The 12,050-nt window shown below is 44.1% G+C and overlaps 1 protein-coding gene across 4 annotated transcripts in view; it reads right to left on the reverse strand.

The window, feature by feature from the left end:
- The window catches only part of BEND5 (BEN domain containing 5), a 48,975-nt gene extending 37,138 nt beyond the window's left edge, over positions 1 to 11,837 (reverse strand). The window contains exons 1-3 of one of the 4 annotated variants that reach the window (XM_021711987.1): positions 11,025 to 11,386; positions 10,428 to 10,613; positions 7,344 to 7,420 (exon numbers count right to left, since the gene is read on the reverse strand). Coding sequence is in view for 1 of the 4 variants with exons in the window: in XM_008057387.2 (XP_008055578.1) it covers positions 11,025 to 11,250 (226 nt within the window). In the remaining 3 variants the exon portion in view is untranslated. Of the gene's footprint in view, positions 1 to 7,343; positions 7,421 to 10,427; positions 10,614 to 11,024 lie in introns of all 4 variants that reach the window. The other 3 variants (XM_008057387.2, XM_021711988.1, XM_021711989.1) reach the window with 3 other exon arrangements.
- Between the last annotated feature and the right edge of the window lie 213 nt (positions 11,838 to 12,050).

Genomic DNA, 12,050 nt, shown 5'->3' on the forward strand with positions numbered 1-12,050 from the left:
AAAAAAAAAAACACTTGTACATGAATGTTCATAGCAGCATTATTTACAACAGCCAAAAGGTGGATGCAACCCAACTGCCCATGGATAACAAAATGTGGTATAACCACACAACAGAATATTATTCAACCCTAAAAAGAAATGACGTACTGACTCATGCCACAACATGGATGAATCTTGAAGATATGCAAAGTGAAAGAAGCCAGACACAAAGGTCACACATTGTATGATTCCATTTACATGAAATATCTGGAACAGGCAAATCCATAGAGTAAAGAAAATTCGTTGTTGCAAAGAGCAGGGGGAAGAGGGCACTGGGAAATGACTGCTCAATGGGTCACTGCGATTTCTTTTTTGGGTGAAGAAAATGTTCTAGAATTAAAAAATGGTGATAGTTGCAGAGCACTATGAATATACTAAGAAACACTGAATTGCACGTATGTATTCTAAAATGAATAAAATAATGAATTCTATGCTGTATGAAATATACTTCAATTAAACAATAGATTAACAATGGTGGAATGTCTACTACATGTCAGATACTTCTATAAGGCTCTTCACACATATTACTATACCTCACAACAATCCTGCAAGGAGGTATTCTTAACCACATTTCCTTTCCATAAATGAAGAAATGAGGCTCAAAGAGATAAAACGCTCTCCCTAAGGTCACCCAGCTGGGAAGGAAAGGGTCAGGATTTGATATAGTTCTGTCTGCCTCCTTAGCGCATGCTCTAACCCCTCTAAAAATGTATCTGGACCATGGTAGAGCCAGAATAAATGCTGAATGAATGAGTGAATGATGGCCATAGATATGGATGTCCAAATTCCCCAGTGTAAAGCTGAAAGCAGAAGACCACTTTATTTCTGCTTTCCTGCCAGACCACTCTGTCCTCAAGTCTCCAGAAAGCAGTAATTATCACCAGGCACAGCAGAAACAAGCCCTTGGGGCTTTAATGCATTCTTTGAAAGGTAGGCTGAGCAGTCCAGGAAGCTCTAAAGTGACAGGAGTGAGTTCAGGAAAGGGACAGAAGCACATAGTGCCTCCAATCACAAACCTCTTGACCTGGGTCCTGGCTGCCTCAATGCTTAACCAGGGAGATCTCAAGGCTCCTCTGAGAGTTAACCTCCTCGTGAATCCATCCTAATGCTCATCAGTCTTCTCCTTGACCCATGTTTCCAAGATGAGGGCTCAGGAAGACATGAGGCCGCCACTCATCCTTTTCTGCAGGCAGTGAACACTTATGGAGTCCCTATTTTAGGTTCAGCACTATGTTAAGTGATCTCTGTGTTTTGGGCCCTTACAACCCAGTATGTAACAAGAACCCCAACCAGAATGCAAGGTTTGCCTTCCTGAAAGATGCTGACTCACAAAGGGCAGATCTCTGGTTTCTAAACCTTCCTAACCCCAAAACTGAGTTGAAGGCAGATACCTCACATCCACCACAGAAAATGATTGAACATTCAGTGCCATCAGAGCAAGTGGAAGAAACAGGTGGGAGAGGAAGGTCCAGTATCTAGTAAAAATGGTCCAGTCTTTGAATCAGGTGGTCCTGATTTGGAATTCTGGCTTTAGTATGTACTAACTGAGGGAGCCTGAGTAAGCTACTTGACCTGAGTCTCAGTTCTATTATCAGTAACATAGGAATAATAAACTGTTTTCCAAAAAGATGGTGCATGTAAAGCACCAAGCACAGTGACTTTCTTGACATAGATGTTCAATAAACAGTGGTGGATAGGCTACTCTTGTGGGTTTCATATTTGGCTTTTGTCCCATGGTGAAGAGAACCACTGCAGGTATCTGACACAGATTGAGACATGATGAAAGACATGTTTTAGGAAGAAGAATGTTGCAGTGCCAAGCAAAATGGATAGGTTTGAGGAGGAGACAGAACACATGGTGACAAGAAACTATCACTCTTGACTGGTCACATGAACGAAGGTGAAGGGTGGTGTGGATCATCTAAGACAGCAAATACTTCTCGTGGCATTTTAATGTAACTTTGGAATATGCTTCTGGTTTTGAATTCTGGAAAGCCACAGAAGAAACTAGCAGTTGACTCGGAAAGATGAAGAAAGCTCTCTTGTTAACCTGCCTTTGCAATCCAAGCTTATGGCCAAATAATCAGTTTTAACGTAAATAGAAATACAAGATGTGTAGCCTCTGAAGAGACAATCATTACTGATCTTGATTTGCAGACTTTCTGTCTCCAGGGCAAGAAAAACTACCAAGGATCTGGGCATCATCTATTTCCTCCTACTTTCTAGCAACTATGATGTCAGCTAATTGAATTCATCCATTCAGCAAATACTGAATAAGCACCTACTATGTGCTAGGCCTGGTGTCAAATTCTTTATAAACATCACATATTTGATCCCTACAATAATTCCACTGAAGCAAAAACTGAGGCTCAAAGAAGTAAAGTGGCTTTCCCAAGACAAAATAGCAGTGTCAGAATTTCAAATAAGTCTGTTTGACAATGAGGCCCTATTCCTATCACCTAATTATCCTACAGGAATGAGAGAAAAATTACCAAGTTGCAGTAACTTTCTCAATTGCATTAAAAGGCACATATTAAATGATGTGTGTCCACAGAAACTCCAAAGTGTCTGCCTCTATCCAAAGACCTTGCCTATACCCTAGGAGAATGCTGTGATGAATTCCCAAATTGAACTAAACACTATATAAATATGACTTGATGCTAAACAAAGCTTATCAAGGCTATGAAGCTCTAAATAATCCCCAAATAGAAAAGAACAAAGCCACAAAGAACTTTCTTGTAAACATATGGTAAAAGCCATTCTTTAAAAACATAGCAGAACTTGGTTTTGGTTATTAATACAAGAGGCAGAAACGTTTCATTGAACTTACCACTGGAAAAAAATGGTAGCAAATGGTATTTTAGAAAAAACAGGCAAGTGGAAAGGAAACCCAAAGCAAGTCTGTCTTCAAAAGTGAAGATAGGCCTGAAGAATTTGTAGTATTGTTAAAATGGGAGAAACTCTGTCTTGACTACCAATTTTACATATAATCAGTCTGGATAGTTAAACTAATTCAATGTCAAAGAACTTAATTTGGTATAGGTTTGTTAGCTAAGATGAAGTTCTAAAAAGTTAAACAAAAAATGTTTTATCAAGGTTTTGCCTTGTTTTATAAATACCTATACGCAATTTCAAACTTTTTCATCTGTGCACAAGTTCTGTAAAGTTTTATGTTTGCACTAACAGATATGCCACAGAAAAGACAAGCAGATTACATTTTCTGACCTACAGTGTCTTTTATAAAACTCAAGGCAGTCAAAATTCTCAAGTTTCAAGAATTGTACCCAGCCAAGACAACAACAACAAGAGCACCCTGTTGTGGTGTAGCAGAAAGAAATCAGGAGACATGGATGGAGGCCTGGCTTTCTCCCTAACTCACTGGGTTGACTAGTCCTCTCTTTTGGTTTTCTTTTCTGTAAAACATGAAGACTAGACTAGAAAGCCTCAACAGATTCTTCTAGTTGTGTGACCAATGGCCAGCCACAGGTGTCTTCATCTGTGCAGTGGAAGATCAGAGTAGATCATCTATGAGAGTCCTTCAGGTGGGCATGTTTAAAGAAATGTCCTACTGAAGTCATCCAAATAGGGATAGAGGGAATTGCTAGCCAAATTTCAACAGGTCTCCTTGCTCTCACTCCCACTACTGCACTGGCCCTGGGACAGGGCTCGGGCACAGACAAGACTAGGAACTTCATTCTGCTGGGTCATTTGTCTTGCTGCCTTCATGTGCTTCACCAGGGCTGTTGCCAGGATAATAAAAGGCCCCAGAATAGGGCCACAGAGGAGAAAAACACAGAGGAAAACGGTAAGCTTTTCATGCTTAGGTCAAACCCCAGGAGGAATTAAAACACACACAAGTTAAAATTTAAATGTGTATGCTCCTTACATGTGTGTATTCCTCTAAATCACTCCTTTCTACAAAAGGCAGCACCCATAACTAAGTAAGCTGTTCTCATTATTAGTCCATTGTAGCTCCTAACAGCTGTCTATATTTAATGAGAACCCACTATGTGCCAGACACTTTTCCATATAGCACAGCAGGTAAATGGGTGATTGCTGTCTCTATGTTACAGATGAGCACCTGGAACTCAGAGTAGTGAAGTAATCTCCCCAAGTTCACACAGCTTCTAAATAGCAGAGTCACAATTTGAACCCAGACTATCTGACTTCAAAGTCCACCTTCTTTCATCTAACGTTTCCTCCTCAGTAGTTAAGGAAGCAGCCTAGAAGTCAACTAACCAAACTCGCTCATAGTGCAGAATTCCATGCTAAAATAGCCCTGACCTGTTCGCCACCTCCAGTGACAGGGAGCTCAGCACCAAGCTGGAAGCCCTTTCCATTATTTGTCTGTTCTCTCTGCTGTTATTAAATTGCTCCCACCAACCCCTATGAATTTCATTCTCTGGCCCTAACTTTGCTTTCTGGGTCCCAAAGAACAAGTCTGATCTTTCTTCCATGGTACAGAACTCAGAAAATGAAAACTACCAAAATATCATCTCATGCAAATCTTTTCCTTTTTTGCGTATATATTTTGCTGTCGTGTCTTATGTCTTATCAATGAGCACAGAGGAGACGGTCACTGCTGTGTAGCTAAAGAAACAAAAACAAGTCTAGTTCTGGGATCCAAAGACTTCTCTCCTCATTTGGTTTCAGGATACCTGGTCATTCCGTGATTCTCAGTCCATCTCTGCCTGTTCCTTCCCAATCACCTTTTTTGGTGTCGTCTCCTTCAACTATGCCCTTAAAAGCTAATTTTCTGAAGACTTCTACCCTTGCACACTTCTCTCACTCTGTATCCTCTCCCACTGTGACATCAACTCTCCCTTGGCTCATGACTTCCAAATTTGGATCTTTAGCCTGGAGTGCTATTCTGATCCTTGAACCACATGTCCAGTAGCTCTCCAGGCACATCAGCCCAGATGTTCTATGGGTCCCTATGATTCAACAGGTCTTAAACTAACCTCCTCCCTTCCCCTTCCAACCTGCTCTTCTAGTGTTCTCCTCAAGAGAGGGTGGCTCAGATCCCCACATCATCATCACATGCATTTTTACAAACAGTGAGCTACCATGTCCCATGGATTCTCCTACCTTAATACATCTCAGATCTGCCCCATCACTATCATCACTTTAGTTTAGGTCTTGGAATTTTGGACTAAACTGACTCATACTTCTCCACAAGTCCAGTCCATGTGGGAAGACAGAGTCCACTGCTTGGCACCTTTAGTATTCACTAAATAATTCTCTGAATAACTCTCTTCTGCTAGGTAAAACAAAAAGACCCATCTCACAAGGATGTAAAGTATGTGTACTGAACCTGGGACCTGGTGGGTACTTTATAAATATCTGGAGGCAAAACAATGTCTAATAATCCTCCTGCATTTCTCTCCAGTATAAGACTGCTAACCTAGTAGAACTCAATACTTGCTGGACATAAATCATCCAAGGAAAACCTTTTCAGATTATTTATGTCTCACTGGTAAGAAGAGTACACACATCTTCTGCCCTGAAGAAGTTTAAGAGACAAAGCAGGCAGGCACTCTGGAAAGAGAAGTGGTCTTGGAGTCAAAGACCTCAATTTAAATTCCACTTTTCTGGTGTGTTTTTAAAAATAAAAACTAGTGTGCTCTTGAATAACAAAACATCACACAGAAAACAACTTGCCTGGGACAATTTTTTCTTTCAGCCTGTGAACCAGATCTCTGAAGCACTCTGTATCATATACTATTTAGTTATAACAAATACATGGTCTTGAACACAAGGAATCACATCAGACAGAGCCTTCAATAGTTAACATTCCAGTAGAATCTGCAACAGATGACAGCAGGCAAGTTCCAATCTTTGCTCCAATGTATATCAGCAAAACATGTCAAAACCTAAATTAAAAGTTTTCACTCACTTAAAAAAAAAAATAAATCCTTTTGTTGGCAGTTTCCCACTGATGACATGCAACAATCTTTGCATATGAAATCGGCTAGTCCCCTGCTTCACTGCTAATTTTGTAGAAGTTCCAAAGCATTTCTGGAGCAAGTGATCTATTTGGACTAACAATGCCAAACTGGGACCTGAGCCCTGAATGAGCTAAAATTACCAAAGCAAGAAGAACGTGACTTTGGAAGCTATTTCCCCCAAGTGTGGGGTTTCTTCTAGTCAAGGGAGTAATAAAGAATGTTGCCTTTTTCCCGATGAACAAAGTTGAATGAAATCTTAAAATCCCATTTCAGGTTTGTGTTATGAAAAACAAGTTGCTGCTACAGAGGTTCCTGTTGCCCTACTTCCCATTCTTCACATTAAAAAAAAAAAAATGCACCTGTCTTCCCAAAGTTCATGGGTTCAACATGGGCTGACCAGCTGGGCATAGCAGATGCAGAGACAAGGCAGGCCCCCATCCTGGAGGAGTTCACTGTCAGGCAGGAAGAGAAGCACATTCACAACTAACCATAACAAGACATAAAATGCTAAGACCCATAAGCAAGAAACAAGCAAAATGCAAAGAGATCTGAGGACGGAGGAGGGAGTCTCACTTGGGGCCAGACAGAGGAGTAGGGAATGCCCCTGGGGCAGGGGACTCCCAAAGTGCTTTGTCCACTCTTCCATTACAACCCTCAGGTGCTGAACCACAAATGTCTGTGAAGGTCTGCCTTCCACACCAGAAGGTGAGCTCCTTGTGGGCAGAGGCCCCATGCCAGACAATGATTAATCCTTCCTGGCTGGCTCAAAGGAGTGCAGGAGAGTGTGTTCACAGAAAAACAAGACATGCTACAGGTCTTAGGGAAGGAGGATAGACATGGGGTGAGGCTGGGGAAATGAGGTGGAGATGGGGCTGAGGGGGTCTGAAGAGGGCTATGAATGTCAAACTAAAAAACTGAAACTTTATTCAGTAGGCTACAGGGAACTACAGAAGATTTTACTGAGAGTAGTCAATTGACTAAGACTGTGTTTTAGAAGATTATTCTGAAAGAAATTTGGAAAATTGATCAGAGACAAGGTGATCGATCAGATAGCTACTGCACTGGTTTGGATGCATAGGGGCAGATACAGGTCTGAATGCAGGTAGGGGTAATGAAGCTAGAAAGGAAAAACTTAAAAGATAAACTGTACAGCCCACCTAGAATTGGTCTTCTATTTGTGCTCCCCCAGTGCCTGGCTTCTAACTCTATTTAGCACTTTCACTGGAGCTCCCAGACTACATGCTCCCTGAGGATGGTACTCATTTATTCTTTATCACGCATTCCCCACAGAAAGCCTACATAGCAGGATATGAAAAGTGGATCCCCTGGGTGGTGCTATCATTTTAACCATAGTACCTGAGACACGTTGGTGTACTGGTGTATTCACTTATTACAGCACTGGGCCTGGTATATAGGAAGGAGTAAGGGGATACCTTGACAATGGGAATGTGGCACACCCAATCAACAGTAATAGAACACAGGTACCTGGATAGAAAAACTCAGAATTCTCAGACTCTAAGCCTAGAGAAACCAGTTTGGGTCCCCTGAAAAAATACAAAATCCAGTCCCATGAGCCCCAGTGGCAGATTGGATTGCAGCTAGATAGTGGCAAGCTCTCCTGATGAGTAGTTCTCCCTTCCACAAACTGCTTGGCAAACATGAGTAAGAAGAGACTACAATTCAAAGGTGAGTCAAGTTTTGAGTTATGTAGATCTCCCATGAGGGATAGGAGTTTCTTTGAGAGTATTTCTTCAAGGAAATGACAACTGAAGGGCAGGGCAGGGAGTGGGGATAGGTGTGTGTGATCTATAGGAAGGAGGCTGGTATTGGAGGAAGAGGAAGAACAGAATGAACTTGAAAACTCAGAAACTAAAATTGTTCCCTAGCTTGAAAACTTGCCTTGAGCTGTAAGCTTCACAGACAATTTTCCATTTCCTTCACTCCTTCCAAGCCATGCTGTGTGGCTGATGGGATCATCAGCTACTTTACAAAGGAGACTGCCAAGCTGGGGCCTGGCACTGGAAGACCTGTGTTCCAATTCCGGCTTTGTCATTTATTAGCTGTGTGGCTGCAGGCAAGTCTCTGAGCCTCATTGTCCTCATCTATAAAATGGAAATATTAGCCATAGCGATATCTACCCAAGAGTCACTGAGGAGACTAACAGAAATAATGTATAGGCACATAGCAAGACTGTCAGTAAAGGAAGGCTTTTGTTTTCCCTTGAACTGGGATCGTAATTTGTTAAGAAGAAGGCTATATGCAAGGGTCTGACACATATTGAAACCATGGTGTAAGACCCACAGGCAGTAAAATGCAAAGTCCCACAGCAGTTGGCTTTGAGATTTTCAGGGTATAAGAAGAGGTACACCTCTGGACAGCTCTGGGTTGGCCTAGACAAATACTCTGTAAAATAACACACTTCTAACCAAAAGCCATAAAGTGGTGCTCAAACTACTTCTGAAACCATGCTATTGGTGCCAGAGAGAAAGACTAATTAATCAACTAGTGGCTAGTCCATAAACAAAGCCACCTCTGCCTTTCTCTTGATTAGCTGATCCTTATACTTGGTGCTACACACAGTGGTGTTAACATCTAGGAGATGCCAGATGAGCTCTTTACAATGAAGTCACTGCAGGCAATTTTCAGAGTCCCCAAGTGTAAGTCAAAGTAGGGTTTCAAGACACACATAGTGCTCTTCAAAGATAAATGAATTCCCAAACTCACTCTGGCCCTTCCAATCAGATCTGCAGCCAGGGCAGCAACTCCAATTTAAAAATTAACCAGCTGATTAAAATTCAAAATGTGGTCTAGCCAACTTCAAGTTGTTGTCTTTTTTTTTCCTTTGTCCTCCCAAGAACAAAATCAAAGAGAAGTGAAGGGAAACACTTTTCAACTCACTCAAATTGGCACCATACTTGTTTGAATCTATTCTTTCAGATGTTGCCTAGGTTTTTTTTTTTTTTTTTTTTTTACTCTTTTAATAATCCCAGAGATGGGAGGATGAATAGACCATAGGTTCAAAATTCCTCGTTCTCAGATCAATAGCTACATGTGTCTTACTTATGAGCTTGTGTCAATTTTAAAATCAGAGTTGGTGAAAGTTGCTATCTTCCTAAGTGAGCTCTCTGCAGTGCCTGAAGAGTCAAGCATAGTGTATAAAAGTTTACTGAATGAATGAATGGATTACTGGATGGATGAAACAATCTCTAAAAGAGGAAAACAGTTATTATACACTAAGACACATACCACTGACTCTCCCTGATACACATCACTTCCACTCCCCTAGGACCCTTCTGACCCAGAAGTGTGATACAATCAAGAAGCATGCTTTATTTTCTTCTAGCAAAAGGGAAGCTAAGGTTACAACCTACTTCTAACTTCCTCAGGCCTATCCTCTTGTAAATAAATTCCTAATCCCTTTCCTCAGGTAATTAAAAGCAAGCAAGCAAACAAAATAAAACCGAATCAGCCACAAAGAGTTCCCTTTTCTAAAACCTACTTCCCCTCACTCCGTTTTTCTGGTCCCAGGTGTGTGGCAGTGGGTAGGCCTACACCTGTGTGAACCAGGGCTTGTCAGGGAGGTAGTAAGGATAAAGTCAGTTACAAAGGAAGGACCCAGTGCTGCTGCTCAGTTTCCAGTTCTTCCACTCCTGAACTCCTGCAGACCTGTGTTTCAGAGGCAACATGAGGCAGTGGAAAGGAACCAGAGTTGTGAGGCTGAGCTCTAATCTACAGCTAACTTGTCATGGGACCCTGGGCAAGTCACAATGGGTTGAAAGAATGTTGGGTTAATCTTTTAGGCTAAATGTGAGAAAGAAAAGGAAACTGGAAAAAAAATTAAGAAAGATCTCAAAATTATAAAATACTAACAATGACTTCATTCAGTTCCTAACCCTTGGTATGCTTTTCCAGGTAGAGGGCGGGGTGACTTACTGTCTCTGCCCACTCTACAGTACATTTTCCTTACCAGCAGCAGCTAAAAGGCTGCTACCCAAAACGGAAGTGGTACTGTCCTCTTCCCTGTGTGCCAGGACCTAGCCTTCTGAAACTACCTGGGAAAAAGGGCCAACTGACTTCTCTTTACAAAGGAAAGGTGTCTCAGCATGGCAGAAAGAACTGGGGTGCAGGAGTATAAAGGGCTGGTTTCTTTTACAAAGGAAAGGTGTCTCAGCATGGCAGAAAGAACTGGGGTGCAGGAGTATAAAGGGCTGGTTTCTTGACCAATTACCAACTGAACCTCAGTATCCTCATCTGTCAAATGGGGATAAGAATACCTGCCTTAGCCTATCTCTCCGGGGCCCTAGGAGAGCAGGGATGGGAAATCTGGTCTTACCATAACCTAGAAGCCTTTTCTGGACCCCAGCTCTCAGGGTGCCTTCTGGGAGATTCAGAAAGGGGTGTGGAGGCTGAGAGATGCCTTAAGGCCTCTACCTCCTTAACTCTGCCACCAGGGAGGGGCAGGAGAGAGTGGTGTCCAATGCACAGAGGTTCAAGGCTTTCTCATCCTGTCCAATGATGGCCCCGATGGGACAAGGATGTCATAGCTTCCCTCTGTAGGGAGGGCCTCCCACTTAGAAGATATGACAACATCCACCTGGCTCCTCACTCCAAGAAGGTACTAGTGGCCTTAAAGGGAGAGAGACAGCTTGAGAAACTTAAGGAGAGTGAAAGGAACAGGAAGGGAAGGAACGGGGAGAGAGGTAAAGCGAAGGCGAGAGATGATGGTACAAACAGGAGGAGAGAAAGGGAAAGTGAAGGAATGGGGAGAACACAAAGAATCAGAAGGAGGACAGACAGAGATGAAAACTGACAGCGCGGGAGTCGAGGAAGCGGGGAAGACAAAGGGGACTATCCGGTCTTTTTAACTGGCCTGGCCTCTTAGAGACCCCCGCACCCCAAATGAAAAGCCCAGGAGACTGGAGGAGGAGGCAGGAGCAAGCAGTGGCTCTCCTGGCCCCCTCCGCCCCGGGGCCCGGCCCCTCCCCGGATCCCGGCCCCCTCCCGGGTCCCACCGTCCCTCCCCGTCCGCTCGCTCACCTGCCAGCGCCAGGATCTGGGCCTTGTGCAGCAACAGCGCGCCCCAGTCGCGGGGGGCGCGCGGGGGGCTCTCGGGCCCGACGCCCAGCTCCTCCGGGCCCCGGTACACGGCGTACACCTTCTGGTTGTCAAAATCCAGCCGCGAGCGGGGGCTGAAGTCGCGCACGCACGACACGGGCAGCGCGTAGCAGACGTTGTCCTCCAGGAACCGCACAAAGGCGTACATGGTGGGCGCCGGGGGCGGGCCCGGCTCGGGCCGCTCAGCCCGCGGGGCGGGCGCGGAGGTGGGGACCCCGCGGGGGGCGCGCGCCGCGCTGCGGAGCTGGGGGGTGGGGGCGGCTCCCCGGGACCCAGGCTCCCCCCACTGTTATTGTTCCTGAAAGCACAGCTCTGCCAATCGTCTGCTCTCGCCTGGGCGCGGAAAAGGGAGGGAGGAGGGGAAAGGGGGACGAGGGGCGGATGAGGGGGGTTTGGAAGCGTACCGCCACTCGCAAAGTCAGACCCGAGCAATCACAGCCGGAGCGCGATTCGCAGACGGAGGGAAGGAGACTGAGAGATTAAGTTGCAATAATAATAACAATAGCGTTGCAGGAAAAAAAAATTGCATTGACCAAAAGTCGAGCTGCGGGCAGGATTATATTACTTCAACAATCGCACTGCTAAACAATTTGCATTGCAACAAAACTGTGCTGCAAAGGAGAAGGGAGTGTGTGAGAATGCATGCCGGGTGGGGGCGGAGGCAATCTTGTTTGAATTCCAAAGTGTAAACTTGCACTTGCAATCAAGCAGAAGTTTGCAGTGTTTCAAATTTAGCCACCCCCCTCAGGTCCTTTAGTTTGCTTTTTTTTTTCTTTCTTTTTCTTTTTTTGCAAAGCTGCCAGCTCTCGCTGTGGGGAGGGTCACTCTGACAGAAACATTCCCCCAGAGCTGCCAAACCAGTTTTGACCAGAATTGGGGCTTATCTGGGATTTCCAGTTGGGCCAGCTGGCTGGGGTGGCGATTTGTCAAGGGTGCTCTCATCTGAGG

This window comes from Carlito syrichta, unplaced genomic scaffold, assembly GCF_000164805.1.
Source record: "Carlito syrichta isolate Samal-C Ts95f unplaced genomic scaffold, Tarsius_syrichta-2.0.1 Scaffold302986, whole genome shotgun sequence".
Classification (NCBI taxonomy): Eukaryota; Metazoa; Chordata; class Mammalia; order Primates; family Tarsiidae; genus Carlito; species Carlito syrichta.